The 17,570-nt window shown below is 31.2% G+C and overlaps 2 protein-coding genes across 3 annotated transcripts; one reads left to right on the top strand and one right to left on the bottom strand.

The window, feature by feature from the left end:
• Positions 1-1,808: 1,808 nt before the first annotated feature.
• On the top strand, positions 1,809-6,928 carry LOC114381257 (pre-rRNA-processing protein esf1-like). Of its 2 annotated transcripts, none has more exons than XM_028340479.1 (8): positions 1,809-1,956; positions 2,153-2,715; positions 2,802-2,873; positions 2,994-3,199; positions 4,198-4,360; positions 4,559-4,687; positions 5,104-5,807; positions 6,248-6,928. In XM_028340479.1, the coding sequence occupies exons 2-8, from the start codon at positions 2,170-2,172 to the stop codon at positions 6,543-6,545; spliced, it is 2,118 nt and encodes a 705-aa protein (XP_028196280.1). In that variant the 5' UTR covers positions 1,809-1,956; positions 2,153-2,169; the 3' UTR covers positions 6,546-6,928. The 2 variants fall into 2 exon arrangements, with proteins under 2 accessions (XP_028196280.1, XP_028196287.1); XM_028340486.1 differs by having other exon boundaries at positions 1,824-1,964.
• Positions 6,929-7,251: 323 nt separating this feature from the next.
• Positions 7,252-12,041, bottom strand: LOC114381272 (aspartyl protease family protein 1-like). The gene is made up of 10 exons (XM_028340495.1): positions 11,496-12,041; positions 10,496-10,634; positions 9,981-10,219; positions 9,438-9,662; positions 9,181-9,316; positions 9,012-9,094; positions 8,836-8,932; positions 8,691-8,751; positions 7,748-7,819; positions 7,252-7,662 (listed from the first exon to the last, which is right to left on the bottom strand). The coding sequence occupies exons 1-10, from the start codon at positions 11,798-11,800 to the stop codon at positions 7,472-7,474; spliced, it is 1,548 nt and encodes a 515-aa protein (XP_028196296.1). The 5' UTR covers positions 11,801-12,041; the 3' UTR covers positions 7,252-7,471.
• Positions 12,042-17,570: the final 5,529 nt, after the last annotated feature.

Raw genomic sequence — 17,570 nt, 5'->3', positions numbered from 1 at the left:
TTATAAAATAAATTTTATTTTATAACTATTTATAAATAGTTATTTTATCATTTTATATTTTAAAATTTAAAATTATTTGAATTTAATAAAATTTAAGTCCTTTTTAAATTTTATAAATAATAATTTTTTCATACAATTTTATTAATATTTCAAATAAAATAAGAAATATATGAAATACTATAACAAAATATTTGTTAAAGTTTTCTCTATCAGATTGAGGTTTTGTTCTATTCTTGAAGCGAAATTTTGGACAATTTTGTTTTGTTTCGAGAATGGCGGGAGAAACGAATCTCAAGAAGATTATTTTAGAATCTAATTGCTTGGAGGCTATTAAAATAATAAATAATAGCTTATGTGTTGACACTCCTTTTTATCAAGATGGTAGATATGATTCTTAAAAGTTTAGTAGTGTGGTTCATGGTTTTAGGGAATCAAACATTTTAGTAGATTCTTTTACAAAACATGGTATGATCAATAGTAGAAATTTTCTATTCCTTTTCTTCAATCATTCATTAAAAGCATGTAAATGTATTTGTTTACTATTTAAATAATACTTAATTTGGTTTTGGGACTCTTTGGCCAGACCATTCAACAAAAAAAAAAAAAAACATAGGATAGACTATGATTTCAAAAAATAAAAAGAAATAAAAATTAATTATATGTTAAATAAATAGGGATTTAAATAATTAAATAATACTTTAATCAATCAAAAACAAGGGTTCCTCATTACAATAAAATAAAATAAAACCAAAATATTTTTATGAAATGATATTTTTAATTATATATTTTTAAATTAAAACCTAAATTCAAGCTAAGCGTGTTGTAAAATATTTTGATTTTTTTAATATATATGAATTTGTAAGAAAAATGAATTAAAAAATTTGAACTGAAACTAATAAGAATTTTATGCTAGATATCATGTATCATAAAGTATACCTTTTTAAAATTATTAATACTATTATGCAATATAGTGTGGTTGAAGACCCCATTAATTATTATATTTAACTGTTTTTTTTTAAATTTTATTTTGTGCTAGATATCAATCGATTGTTGCTATTTAGCATGAATATCCTATGCACGCAACGCACGAAAGTAACATTCAATGGTTGGGCTTTTTTGAAAAATAAATATTAATTGAATAATTAAAAAAAATCATAGAATACACAATTCGTGCGTTTTGACGAAAAATCTTTTCGTAACATTCAGGATTTCCCATATCAATCATTAATCATAAACTTGAACGGATGTCTCAAAAATATTTTAACCCCATTCATTGTTCACGTCTTTCATCGTAAAAACAATGTTTCAAACACAAAGAAGAAAATGTAAAAGAGCAAAATGAGAGGCTTTCAATTTTGATTTGTTGGTATGCAAATATATAAAGAATTTCAATGAGACAAAATCAGAAAGAATCAACATTAATTGGGCATTAAAATGATTGTGCAATTGTACCGAATCAGAATATTATTGATTTGAAGATAAATATTTCCCTGTTTATCATATTTTTAAGTTTTGAAAAAAATAAAACTCCTTTATTAAAGCGTAAAATGTGTACAGATTCAATCAATAACTATCTTTTATATAATATATACTAATATAATACATAATATAATATATATGATATTGATATGATAATTAAATTAATGTAATTTTTAGATTACATCTATCTAACCTAATAACAATAATAATACATGATTTATACATTTAAGGATATTTATTTATTATAAATTTTAATTTTAATAATATAAAAATAAATATTTATTGAAGACTAAAATACTACCAATATACTAATCCCAGGCATAAGAATATGATAAAAAAAAGAGAGAGACTAAAACAGTAATTTTAAACCCTATTGGTATTTGCTGGTCCTCTTCCTCCTCACTATCTGCGCCGTTCTTCCTCCCCTGTTTCGTTCCACTGAGCAACACGCTATCAGTTGCATGACATAATACAGAGGTGATAAGGTTCTTCAATTGTCATGTCTAAGATCATTTTTTATTTTTTTCAATTGATTGGTTGCTTTCTTTGTATTTTCCTTTGTTTCGAAAATGATAGCTATTGGTGTTTTCAAGTTCAACTCTTTGATTGTGTGAGTTCAATGCATTTTTTGGTGTATGGGATTACCCTAGCCTTAACTTTCTTCTATTGACAGTGTTCAATTAGAGCATAATGGGATCCAAAAATGCAAATGGGAAGAACCACAAGGACAAAAGGAACAAATTTAAGGATAATTTGAGTTCTAGTTATTCATCACCCAGTGATGCCAAGGTTATCCTCATCAGTGATCCTCGATATTCAAAGGCTCACACGGATCCTCGGTTCCGTGAGGCTCCAAAGCGTGAAACGAAGGTGGCTGTTGACTCTCGCTTCAACCGCATGTTCACTCACAAGAGTTTTTTGCCCTCTTCTGCTCCTGTTGACAAGAGAGGCAAGCCCAAGAACAACCCAACCTCTCAGCTTGGTTCTCTGCGCCATTACTACAAAATTGATGAAAAGGAAGTTGAGCAGAGTAGTGATGAGGAAGAAGAGAATGAAGAGGAATTGTTGAAAGCCAATCAAGTGAAACCGGAGAGTGACAAAGGAACTGAGTCAGAAGAGACCAGTGAATCTGAGTCAGAAGAAACCAGTGAATCAGAGTCAGATGTGGATACAGATACAGAAACAGATGAAGGTGCAGACGAGGAAGTTTACGAAGACGAAGCCTCTGATGTCAAGGTACTGTATTGCATTTCTCATCTCTGATTTGTGTTACGCTGTTTTTAACATGCATTGGTCCTTTTGAAATATTATTGTGTGGACAGGAAGACATAGCAACGATTGACAAAGAAACACATAGGGTTGCAGTGGTTAACATGGACTGGAGATATGTTAAGGTATGCACGGATTTCAAGTCTAATGCGCATTTTCTGCAATAAATCTTAATATGAGAAATATTTAATTTGAGCGTGTTGGGATATGTTTGGCTAAAATGTCGCTTGTGTTGTTTTTGCTAGGCTGTTGATTTGTATGTATTGTTAAGCTCATTTGTCCCACCTAATGGTCTGATCAAATCGGTAAGGGTCTATCCATCTGAGTTTGGCCTTCAACGTATGAAAGAGGAGGAAGTTCGTGGACCTATTGGTCTATTTGATGATGAAGATAGCAGCAATGATGACCTTGACAATGAGAAACTGCGTGCATATGAGAAGAGCAGGATGCGGTAAACAACTATCAAAACACTAGTAATTTGATATACTGTCTTCACTTAAAGCTGTCAAATACATTTTCACCATGTATTAAGTATTACTTAATAGTAATTTTATCAGTTTATAGTGTTTTCTATCATTTGTTATAAAATTATTACTTTGTCCTTCTAGAACTCATTACATCAATGCATATGTTTTTGTGATATAATGTTCAGGAATAAGGAATATTTTACATGCTAGTATTGTTGAACTAAAGAGTAATGTTTAAAGATGATGAATAAGGCAAAATCACTCAATTGTTGGTTTCCTCCTACCTTTGTTATCCCATTTTCTTATAATCTAGCATGATATCAGTATGATCAATAAAATTTTAATGGCATGCATACTGATGGGCATTAAGCTCCCAAAACACAAGGGAAGTTGATGGATTTCATGATCCAAATACTCATCAGATGCCTAAGATCAGGCCCAAGATCATTCAGTCAAGCTGAGTTCCTTGATAATGTATGGGACATTTTTGAATCCCTTGCAGCTTTCCAAAGCCAATGATGATTGCCCCTTTGCCAGAATCAACATTTAGTGCTTCTGGAGTTCTTGATGACGGTAAAGGGAACCAAGTTCTGACGGAGGACCTCTGACACATCATTCTGATGACTATATCGTTTCCCAACTAAGTGGATTGGATTACTTGTGTTTTATGGTGATGATCCAGTTGGGTGTGTCTCAAGATCAGAAGACCTTAGAAGCACATATTGTTATTCACTCTTGTATGTCAAGACTCATGTCTGACGTCTCACATGTCATTCATATTGATATGCCAATTCAGATATGTGTTTGAGTAAACTGTTCTGTAATAGACACATGTATCCATAACGTACAATTAAGAAAACTGAAGTGACCTTTTCAGCATTCCAAGTTCAGTATTTTAATAGATATGTTTACCATGTAATTTACATTTGTTTCTCTTTTTTCTCTTATCATACTATGTCTTTATTCTTTCTCTGCTTGCCAGGTACTATTTTGCTGTGGTGGAATGTGACTCAAGTGCCACAGCAAATTACATTTACAAAGAATGTGATGGTCTTGAGTTAAAACAATCATCTAATGCGCTCGATTTAAGGTTTATTCCAGACAACATGGAATTCAAACACCCGCCTCGGGATGTTGCTACTGAGGTATTTAAGATGTGATTGTAGTTGACATTCATTAGTATGCCAGATTTGAAAATGCAATTAGAAAATTGATTGAGGTGGAGTGGACTATTTAAATTCATAGGGTCTCTTTACGTGAGTGTGTGTGTGCACACATTCATGTACATATTGCTGTATTTATGCAGTATAACAGTAAATGGCAAATTTTGACTCTTCTTGTAGGTGCCTGCAAATTATGAGTGTAAAGATTTCTATTCTCGAGCACTTCAGCACAGTGAGGTTAATCTTACTTGGGATGATGATGAACCTCTTCGTGCAAAGACATTGAATCGGAAACTCACTGATGAGCAGGTCAGCTTGCATACTGTGGTTAATTTTTTTCCTATTTGAAAAATTCTTGGCTTGCATAGTGTCATTCCGTGACTTAAGTATTCCCATCTTTTATATAGTCATTTCTACATGGTGTTATTTATAAAATTATTTAAAGATCCCTCATACATATTGCAAGAAAATATGCACAATTTATTGATGTTTGCCACTATGCCTGTAAATATCTGTGTCATGTACATGTATATGCTCACATTTATATTTTACAGTGCCAATGTTTCTATTACATGCATCAATTTTTTTCTATCTGCGTGTAAGCAGAAATTGAGAAGCATGGATATTCTTGCATATTTCTTTTTTATTTATTTATTGTATTTATATTTTGCTATTTGCTTCATGTTGAACTTTTTTTTTTCATATATTACCTTCCTCTTTAATAGTTAGCCGAGTTTGAAGTGAAGGAATTCTTGACTTCTGATGAGAGTGAAAGTGATGATAGCAAGGATAACAACGAGACAGATGATCAGCCTGATAAAATGGCAAAAAAACGAGCCAAGTACCGTGCTTTGCTCCAGTCTGGTGATGATTCAGATGGAGGCAATGAACATGATAATGCCCAGAATATGGAGGTCACCTTCAATACAGGTTTGGAAGATTTAAGCAAATATATTATGGAAAAGAAGGATAAAAAATCAGAAACAGTTTGGGATGCATATTTGAGTAAAAAAAGTGAGAAAAAGAAGGCCGGGAAAAATAAAAGAAAGTATTCATCAGATGATGATGATAGTGATGATACTGATCAAGAGGCAACTGAAGAAGCAGATGACTTCTTCATTGAGGAGCCTGCTGCTAAGAAGAGGAAGAAGCCACAAAATAAAGAAGATGAAGAACAAAGGCACGAAGAGATTGATGGGCTAGACAAAGCGAGCAAAGAGGAGCTTGAACTGCTACTTGCTGATGATAAGGGGACAGATACTGGTGTCAAGGGATATAATCTAAAATTTAAAAAAGGCAAGGGAAAAAAAAGGAGGGAGAATGGTATTGACGAGGAGAAGATACCAAGTAATGCATACAATGATCCACGTTTTTCAGCTCTTTTCTCACCAAACTATGCAATTGATCCTACCGATCCACAATTTAAAAGGTATTTTCGGTTTTATAGTGCTCTTGTTCTACTAATGGGTAATTGTAGATAGCTGCAAAACAGTTAGAGAAGTGCCAACTTCTAGTTTTTCATCATGAACATTTCTCTCCCATAGGGTGAAAATGAAGTATTTTAATCAAATATTTAAAATGTATTTCTTTTGCATGATAATTTTCTTTCAACTAAAAGCTTACGTGCAGCTGGCAGCCAGATTTCTATTAAATTAATAGCAACTTACATGTTATGCCAATTTTATGAATGACATTTGTTCATGACTGGTTGACTTGCTAATATTTTCATGTTTAACTTGTGGTACACTAGTTATGATTGCCAAGATTTGATGTTCTTGATCTCTGATTATACTCTGTTTCAAGAAGCTTGTATATGCTGTTTTCAATGTAGCAAACTCACTTTTATTTTATTCCAAAATATGTTTGCAGGAGTGCAACATATGCCAGGCAGCTAGCACAGAAGCAACAGAAGGATAATGCGGATCCACCAGTGGAAAGGGAACCTACAAAACTAAAAGGAACACAATTGTCTTCTGAAGATTCTGGTAGGATGAAGGATGAGGAAGAAGGATTAGATGCTTTGAAGTCAAAGAAAGATAAATATGAATTATCATCTTTGGTAAAATCAATTAAGATGAAATCAAAGCAAGTTCAGTTACCCTCTGATAATAAGACAAGGAAAGATGGAAAATCATACATTAAAGGTATGAAGAAAAAGAGGCACTAGCTCTGAACCTTTTGGTTCAATTAACACACTTGAATGCAGGAGGGGAATTGGCCTCTTTTATGTGCTATAGAACCCAGCAAGGGAAAAAGAAACAAAGCAGTATTATTAAAGAAGTGTAGACAGAAGGTGAGCAATGGAGGTTCATGTAGTTTAATCTTCTGCCAAAACGTTGAATGTCTTGTTCCTGTTCAAATCATCCTTTTGAAATTTTGAATCCACATAATTGAAATGCTTAATTCATTTTTATTTTGTTGCAACTAAATGTAGTACGACATCAATTAATGAGTTTGATATAGTCTTGAAACTTGCATCCGTTTTATGGTTGTGCCATGATCACCATCATGTTTGTCAATCTAGATTTGAAAATATTCCTTTACAATTAACTGCTGAGAGTTTTCTCTTCTGGGTTGTATAATAAGATTATTTTTCTTGTTTAGTTTGCACATATCAAGATGAAGTCGTATTTTGGGGATGATTTTACTAAATCAAGTGTATGCAGGGTGCCAGCTAACTGCTATACAACTTACTCCCTCCAGTAATACCAGGCGCCATTTAGAAGGAATTGAGTTTTTATGAGACATTTTACAATTCTTATGAAGCCTTTTTTTCTCTCGCTAGTTACCATTATTAGATACTATTAAGTATTTGTGCTTTTTATTGGTAGAGGAGCATAATACTCTAGACTTTAATATTTTCACACCACCCATGACAAATTAATGATTAAAATTAGAAACTGGATGGAGTATTATATAAGAACTGAACTTTCTCTAGTTTACATCTATGTTTGGTACGCTATACACAAGGCCATCAGAGGCTATTATGACTGGTGGAAAAAAAGGGAAGCAATAATGCTTCTCGTGTAATCAACTATAATGAAAAAAAAAAAACTACTTAAATAATACATGATGGAATGGGCATAGGAATGCTCAAAAAATGGCTATAAGTGGCAAAAGGACCACCACAAATGTAAAGGTAGGTTTAATCCTGAATGATCGATTAGGTGGGTTAATCGATGGATTCGATGTAGCCACGGGATTCACAGCGATAGCAGGAGAAACAGCAGGAGAGGGCGATGGTGTGTTAATTGGTGATGTATTTGAGAGCACATCATCAGAACCTGACAGGACCATATGATATTGTTTAACAAGAAGATAGATAAAAGTATGCTAAGTTCAAATGCTTAAGAGGTGAAATGTACTCACAATTAGTTTCCTTCCAACCAAGATTCATGTTGTCACGATCAAAGACAATTTTGTAACCAATCATGAAGTTTTCTGCATCAATATAGATAAATATAATTAATGTTGCATGCTTGTATCAATAGTTCAGCAACAACTCTATGGAAGCCATACATGTTCTTGTGATGATATTGATTTATGATTTGCTAAAACTAAATAGACGAGCAGCGTGGTACCTTTACCAAAGGAAACAACTTGGATATGTAATTATGCTGTAGTTGTAACTAGGGATACTCATGACCTGTCCGTCCCATTTCACTAACCCATGCCTCATTTGTAGCTAACATTGACATATTTGAATTTTAGAAGTTAAATTTGGTTTATTGTGAGGATGGACTAGGGTTGTCTCAACCCAACTGGTGTTTTATATTCTTTTCAAAATATGCACTTTTTTTTCATGTATAAGACTTTTTGACTGATAGCATTTTACATAATATAATATTACACTTATATTGATACTATTTCGATAAGTATATTCTAAAAATACACCTTAATAATTTTATATTTTTTTAATTTCATGATTTATTTATTTATTTATTATGTGTACAATATTCGCATTAAGGTTTAAATTTATGGTCTCGTGTATAACTACAGGTTGACCCTAGTGGGAGTTTAGTTTGATGCATAATGTTAGATTGATATATTGTGACCATTAATCAAGGTTAAATTAGTTTTATCTCATATTGTCGGTTCCTGATTGTGTCGAATTTTCGTTCAAATAAATAATTATATATAAAATTTTGGTTGGTTAGGACCAAAATAAATTGTCCCAATCTGTTCTATCGTCTATGAACGCTCTTAATTGTAGCTGCTACGTTAATAAAAGGCACCATGATTGATAATTCTGAATGCAAAACTTTATGATGATATATTCTATCAAGAAAAGTTTCATCAGTTAAATACTCACGTCCAATGATATTCACGCTGTCACTTTTCTGGATTCCCAAACAAAGAAGGTCTCCTTCCTCCTATATATCACAAAAGGAAATGAGATTAAGAAGGTTGAGAATCATTAGATATCATAAAATCAGAGAAGGATTTTCAGCTCTTACCTCACTAAAAACTTGTACTATAGGATCCATGACATAATAATCATCTCCACCTTTCATTGTTAGATTCAAAAAGGGAACTTCAATTGTCTGATTTATACTGCAGGTAAAGTGGAAATCAGTACCTAATCGTTTCAAAAGAAAAATAAGTTGATGGTTTCTCTCAAAGCCAATATCACCTTATGTCATAACAATACTCAAAGGGGATATTAGAATCAGGTGATTGAGATGAGTGCCGATTTGCTTTGACTTTTGAATTGTACTGCAAACAAAATTTTGACAACTCATATGACATGAAACTCCTTATCCAATCCTAAAAAACTATAATGTAGATTGTAGATTACTTACCATCTCACCAAGTCGTGTATAAGCTGGGTCATTTATGTATGTAAAAGAGGTACCAGAGTCAAAAATTGCATGAAACTCAAGATCAGCAACACTATCTTCCACAACAATTTGTGTTATGGTGATGTTATAAGTTGGACTGACAAGGATTAAACAAGCACTATAGTTAGACACAAGAATTTTTCTTGTTTCTGTCGTACTCTTTTAAGAGTGAAAGTGACAACTTGTTGAAAGAAGAATGAAAGATAGAATCCACTCACTGCAATTTCCTGACGTTGAATGGTGTTTTTCGTTGGTCCGGGCTGCCAGTATCACCGAACGTGATTCTTCCAGCACCATCAGGTCCAAAGCACATTGAAAAGGAATTTGAAATAAGCCCTTCTTTGGCTAGGATACTAGGAACAGATATATTATCCAATCCAAGTCCAAATAGGCCATTTGGAGCTGCCCCATTTAGAAACACCCCAGTTTGAACTTGGCCACAACTGCAACAGATTAATTAGTACCAAGAAAATGAGAAATACCAAAAACCAAAGGTTAATTACAGAAAGCAATTTCAAAGAAAGATAATCAAACAGAAGCAGTGATATTGAAATGTTAGTTTAAGGATCAACCTGGTAACTAGGAAATCTGAGGTCATAAACCTGACACATTCACTGGTTTCTAGGATATCACTTGCTATGCCTTTTCATAGACATTCTAAGAAGCAAACTGATGGGTTTTGGCTAAGATTAAGAATGTATTGAGGCTTCAAATGTATACACAGTCAATAAAAATTCTCAGTAAGATGTTGAGTATTTTACCCAAAAGCAATTCTTGTGTCAGCATCTTTTGTTTGAACATCATCTGTAATTAAGTGCAACACATCCTCTACCACGAATCCCCTAGATGAAGTATCATTTGAAAGATAATCAATTTGATATCGACAAGTACTGCCAGCTGAAGGACACTGTTGTCTTTGTCTACAAAAGGTGTTATTGTTGCATGAAACTTTATTGCTTGTGGATGACTTGTCAGGATCATAGGTATTAAATTTAAGTATCTGCCAGAGAAAAATTTTAAAAAAGGAAAAAGAAAGAGAGAGGTGATGATGATGATGGTAGAGTATGAATTGAATCAGTTTTACTCATGAGTCATAACGAAACTATAGAGAAAGGAAAGGTGAATCCATTTAACCAAGAATAACTAACCATCGAGATATCCAACAATTAATCATGATGCAAATTGAAGTTTCATATAAGGTCCTTAATTTTACCAATGGAACATAGTAATACAAAAATAACGTTAAATGATTAAGGTAGAATATGAATATGTATACCTTTCCGGTTCTTGTCTTTAAACCACTTTGCACACAACTGATACAATCACAAGGTAACCAAAACAAGTCACTCCCTGTATCCAATGCTACCAAAAACCATAAAGGTGGTGTCCCAACCGAAACATTGGCAAAATGCAAACTGAAATCCAAATAACAAGGAGAAATTATTAGTACACAATCATCATAGAAAATGCCTAACAATACTCATCATTACACTTTTATTGTTATCTTCAAAGAGGACAGAAAGTGAGAAGAATAAATATTCTTAGAGATACGATGGTGATACACATCCAATAATTTATATAACATCATTTTTTGTATCTATCATTCTTCAGCACATTATTTATTGCATCTTAAAATTTTCTCTTTTCTCTCTCTTAGTACAAATAACATTTCTCCTATTCTTATATATAGCTAGGCTCAGTTTTCTTTAGATTAAATATTATTTTGACCAGTGTACTTGTCTCCATTTTGATCCTATATGTAAAAAGTTTTAGTTAACGTGTTTTGATCCCTGTGATCAGTTGTCTTTAGGAATCAAAAGGTATTGGCAAAGACATTAAAAATTCATCTTTAGGACCAAAGCTTATTACTATTAAATTTATTGGTGGAACGAAAACGCATTAAATTCACTCTATATGTTAAAAACATACAAATTTTACATATGGAACCGTAACGTGCAGAACTGCATACAAATATAACTACCAAAAATACTAAATAATTAAACTTTTTTTTTATTTAACAAACAAAAACACTTTGGCATCAGAATTCACTCTATTAACATAAAGTTCTCAGAACTTGGAAGCTTAATATATTTTTTTCTCCAAAGGATAAAATCTGCCCTTTCCCAACACATATTCTTCCATGCTCAAAATTCGACACAAAATTCAGATAAAAAAAACTGACCCAGAAAAGTTTTCTTCCAAAAAAAAAGTACCAACAAGAGAAAACAAGTAAAAGTTAAAAAATTGACAAGAGGGGGGGTGGAGAATTCTCATACAATCCAGAGGAGGCAATCCGGTAAGTGACATTGCCGGCGGTGAAGGTGAGAGGCGCGTGGTGATCAGCCCCGGCGAGTTTCCGGCCCCGGAATATGCGATCTCTGTGGGCCATAACAGCATAGTATTGAGGAGTTCCCTTTTGTGGAACATCATCAATGCCAAGCATCCCCTTAACCGGATCCGAGAACCTGTGGTGTATGTCAAACCCAAATGTGCCCAAACCATAACAACTTTGTGAAGCAGATAAACTCAACACCACCAAATACACCAACATCACACAACCATGGCCATGGTTACAAGCCATGAGTTGAAGGTAAATTATGTGGCTGAGTTTTGTTTTGCTGAATTGTTGTTGTTGTTGTGCTCTGAATTTTGATGGTTGACGGAAAATAATTGTTGAGTGCAAAGACCAAGACAAGAACAAAGAAAAAAAAATATAGTACTATGGTATATGGTGTTTGACACAAATAGTGTTTGATTGAGAAAAGGAGAGAGTGGTGTTGAGAATTGATTAAAAAAGAGTGGCGTTAAGGATTCTAGTTAGTTGTAGCCAACAGTTTCAACTGTTTAAGTGTCTACCTTCCCAGCCTGGGTATGATTCCACATGTAAAATGTGGGTCCCATTATCAATTTAATCAGTGCCATATATATATTTTTTTTAAAAAATAAATAATAAACAATAAATTAGTTTATGTGTCCTTATCGAACTATTCTTGATTTATTGGTGTTATTTTCCAGCTAAAATCCGAGTTCTCAGTAACGAGCGTTAAACTTTAATCCGTGTAAAGGGCAATAACGCAGAGTTTTTAATGTTAGAGCAGTGATAATTTTTTTTTTTAAAACAAAATATTTTTCGGTAAAAAAAATAAAACAAAAACTTCTGATTTAGTTCTTGATTGTTATATATATTAACACTGTTAATTTTTATAATAATTATTTAATTTTTTTTCTTAAAATCATCTCTAATTAATTAATAGTATGGAAATTTCAAATTAATAACATATGAAAATTAACCTCTAAATTTTATCTTTAATTTTAAATGATAAAAATTATGTTTAAGATAGTTGAATGTCTGTTTTGTACATAAAAGAAAAAAAATAATCTGTTTTATAAGTTAAATTACGTTAAAAAAATAAATTTATTTAGCTAGTATAACACATATTTTTTTTAGTGTATTTAAGAAGTAACTTGATTAATCAATAAAATTTACGTTGAAGATTCAGGTACGTAAATTTCATCATTGACGTGCATTTTTGCTTTTTTTTTTTTTTCCATTGATTCTCGCACGTGCCACCTTTTACTGAGTCTGTCTACATATCCAATATCTGGCTACCTTAAGAATTAAGATGTACACATGCAATTCCACAACTGAACAACCACCCAATTGAATCCTTTGCACTGCCCATCCATGTTGATTTTTAATTCTGTGGTATCCACTAGCATGTTATATATATATGAACTTGTACGTTTTCCCTTGGTTCTGGTGCTATATTGAATAGTTCTATTGTTTATAATGTTATAGTTTTATGCTTATATTTTATATAAAAGAAATGAAATATAAGGTTGATTTGATGATGATTTAAAAAGAAAGTTTAAGGATGAAAGAAAAATGAAAGAGGAAGAGATTATGAATTTGAATTTTTTCTATTGAAATTTTAATAAAACTAACAAATTAATGTTTATTGAAAAAAATAAAAAAAAATATAAAAATAAGTTTAAGTTTAAAAATTATAGGTTTAGTTGTTATTCTAGTCTTTAAAATTATCTCTACTTTCTATACGATTTTTTTTTGCTAGTTTTAATTTTTACACACGCGAGTTAAGTTTTGATCAATGCTAGCTGTTAATATCATTACTAATGCTGTCAGTGAAGGTTCCCGTTTATTTGGTCAAATCTTATTTAGAGTAACAATTTTAAATCCTTGACTTTATAAATAAAGTTCCACAAACTTCCGACGTGATTGAATCTCAAATCTTCTTTATTAACGTTATATATATATATATATATATAGGCTAATTATAATCATACTGCATCTTGATCTTTACTTAAAGCCTTATTAATTATCATCTTTAACATTAAAGCTTATCAACTAGAATAGAAACGACTTGACTTAGTAAAAAAAAAGTTATTGTCAAAGTTCACTACTAGTACTTTTGGTACCTATCATGAAATTTATGGCATTATTTAATGGTGCTAAAGTACAACTATACTCCTAGTCAACCCCGTTAGGGAAAAGGATAAAAATCTTTTAGCTGTCAAGTGTCAACACTATATATGCATAACTAAATGATTATTTTAGTTAAATGTTAGTAGTTTAAAGCTTTTATTTATTAAAAAATAAATAAAAAAGAAGGATAAAAGATACTTCAAAATAAGAAACAAGGAATAGAATAAGGAACTCAAACGTGCAACACAAGAAATAAACTTATTATGGGTATGTCGGATGAAAAAAAAATCATCAAAGAAGGTATATAGGTAAAAGAATGACGAAAGGAGGGAATAAAACTAGGAGAAAAACATATAAAGGTCATTACAGGTGCAATTGCAAAATAAATTGCGAAAGAGTTAGAGTGTTTGATTAAGGTAATTGACATTTGCAAATTGCATAATTAATATGGATGCCTTGTGGTGAAAGAAATTTCTTTTGGTTGACTATAAGTATTTTTTATGAGAGATAATTTATTCGAATTAAATAAGATTATGACGAGTAATAATTTTTTTGAATATTTAATGCAAATTTAGTTTAAATATGTAAATTAATACTTTTGTAAAGCTTACAACGAACACATATAGATCAAATATATTTTAATTAATATATTATTACTTTATTTAAATAGTTATACGAATTTTTGCATCCATATTAACGATAATCATTCTATATTTTAATTATCATAACACGTTGTAGGTTTGTTAACGGCCATCCTAAGAAAAGTCCACGTTACACAAGCGATAAGCTGAATAAATCAAGACTAACCCTCAAAACTAAAAATGATAAAAATGTAAAATCCAACATCATTTCAACTTTAGTTCTATTTAAGAATGTCTCTCTAATCATATCATATAGTTGGAAGAAAAGGAGAACAATAATAACGAATTATCACTTGCGTTGCAAGTGTTTTTTTTTTTTTCCATCAAGAATGTTTTTGCAACTAATAATTTAAGATTAGTTTTTTTTTTCAAACATAAATATTAGTAAATTGAGGGTTTTTTTCGAATATATAATTATGAATCGAATTTTTAATAACATGGTTGGAGAACTTAATTATCTACTAATTATGAAGATTTTAATTTGTGAATTGTGAATAGGTCATTTCAGTTTAGGCAAGCGGCAATACGTACGTAAGAATTAGGGGTGTTGATTATGATCGGTGAAGTTATTTTACCCAGTCTTTGCTTGTGGCTGCAAGCTTTTCTTTTTTCTTGTTTCTGTTTTTTTTCTTGTGATGCATGAATGAATCATGAAAACGACAGTGCAATTGTCGAATTGAGCCAACATTCTTCACCAAAAATCTCTCATCTTTCAATTAGCTCCAAATATTTGTGAAGCATGAGTCATGACCAAGGTGAGTCTCACAATTGGTACATTTCAATATCATGCTAAAAAGTTTTTTTCTTTAATTCTTGTACATGTTAATTGAGTATAGTTGTAATAATAGGACAACTCCCTTTTCTCTCAAAACTTGTTCGTAAAAAAAAAAACACTTTTATTCCCCCCCCCCCCCCCCCCCCCTTTTAAAAAAAAAAGAGAATAAGAGAGAAAGCCCTTTTAAAAAGGGGAACTATTTTATATTTAGATATAATTAGTATTGAGAAAGAGAAATGATCACAGAAAAGGCCTAAATTTGTTTGAAAGAATTAGAGAAAATACATTTCCCCATAATATCATCGTTGCTATTACAATTTAAAGTATAATATTATATAATTAATGCACATAAAAAAATAAGAAATCTATTCAAATTTTGTAAATATCTTTATGTTTCTAGATACTATGCTTAGAAGCTAAAAGTTACTGAAAAAAATGTTTATCAAACAAAAAAAATAATTTTTTAATCAGTAAAAAACTAAAAACTAATCAAAATGACTTATCGAATATTATATTAATTGTTGTTTTATGTACTACAGTATGCTACATTGATGTCTTTAGCAAATCATTAGTAGTTGAATTGATGGTGAATTTCCATGTAAAAGAAGGTTTGGGCCTTAGCGAACTAAGTCAAGTAGTTGGACACATGCTCATTAAAGAGTATTCTTTTTGGTGGGTGTCCTTGAAAGACTACTAATACCAAGAAAAGTAAACACACTCATTCAATCAAACATTTGTCCCTCATATCTTAGACCTCACAAACTTTATTTTCTAGTGTTAGTTTTTTAAATTCAGTGGAAATCAAGATCAACGATTTACAACATTTCCATTTTCTACAGAGGTCTATTTTCTGCGGAGATAATGTCGGCATAAATCTGGATCATGACACTCAATTAGTGTCTCAGTCAACCAATAATTAATATATAAATAAAAATGACTCCTAAAGATCAAAACACAGTTGCTTCCCATCGAATTTTAATTCCAGAAATTTCAAAGGAGGAGACTTCTAATTAATGCAAGTTGTATAATATATTGACTCAAGGTCGTGGCAATTGGTGCGTTTTGCAACACTAAACGGAATGAAAAGAAACTTAATCCAATTTCATATAATTATAACTTATCTTGCTTGTCAAGTTTGTTAAATTTTATAATAATTAATTTAAAAATATGCTTAAAATTATTTTTAATTTTTTTAGAGGAAAAATTATTTCATTGATTGACATTATAAAAATCTCTAAACTAAATAAATAAATAAATAAATAAATTGCTATATTATATTTGGTCGAGTTTTTAAGCTAAATTTTAAAATAGATCCGGTTTAGAAAAGAAAGTTATCTATACTCATTTGTTTTTTTTCTTAGGATTGTAAATTAATTTGTGTTTACATTTTAATTTTTGAAACTAGCAAAAAAAATCATAGGAGTATTTTAATTTTTGTAGCTTGTGATAGAATATTAGTTTTAATCATTAATTAAGGCCATGTAGAAAACAAAGCACACAATCACTATCTCTATTTCTTGGACGGCTTTGGAAGACTTGCAACAGCCAGTGAAAGAAGAAGAATCACACGTTGGGATAGGACGAAAATTACACAATTCGTCCCATAATATCTTTATCTGGTCAGAAAATATCACCCTGTCAAATATGTTTAAACCATTTCTCTTTATGCTTGTGAAATACTGAAACCACTCCTTTATGCCTGTTTAATTAGTTCAGATTCGGGCCCCCCATTACCAACATTCCCAGCATGAACAGTAAACTTGAATATTTTGGTAAATAAAGTTGCAACTTGAATATTCTGGTAAATGTTTTTTTATATATTTGGTAAAAGAAAAAACCCGTTTAAGATACAATTCATTTAAGAAATAAAGTAATGGAGACGACTTGAGTTATTTTTGTTAAGTAGGCATTTGAAATTTAGAGAAAGTTAGAGAAAGGATTAAAGGTATAAGAAGAGCACCATTACAATTTACAAGTGAGATTATATACACAGACTATACTTGGACCAGTAAGATTAGTACACAAACTAGACATGTATACTTTAATGTTTTTCTTATCTTTGTATCTTTTTCAGAAAATATTACAAACTGAATATTTGAAGCAAAATTCAGCAAAGAAATCTATGAAACACTTATACTTTGGCAACTTGGTTAAGACCTATTCTTGAGAAGAACAAATGAATATATAAAAGAATTTATGATTACCATTCTTTATGGTTCTCTCGCGTATACATAAAAATCTTTTCAAGGATTATTGACGTTTGCCATTTTATTTTTATTCTTTTTTCTCCCCTTTAAATCAAACAAACACATTTAGTATATATTTCGACCATACTTGAATCACATTTGAACTAGTGAATCACGAAATAATACTTTCGGTCATAGTTTAAAAAAAACATTGATAGATACCGTTCAATGGTTCGATAAAATGAAATTAATGAGGATTATGTGTACCTTCCCAGTTCCCAGGTTGCGGTACAAAAACATGGCCT

Source organism: Glycine soja, chromosome 2 (assembly GCF_004193775.1).
Source record: "Glycine soja cultivar W05 chromosome 2, ASM419377v2, whole genome shotgun sequence".
Taxonomy (NCBI): domain Eukaryota; kingdom Viridiplantae; phylum Streptophyta; class Magnoliopsida; order Fabales; family Fabaceae; genus Glycine; species Glycine soja.
This window is presented reverse-complemented; position numbering and strand designations above follow the sequence as displayed.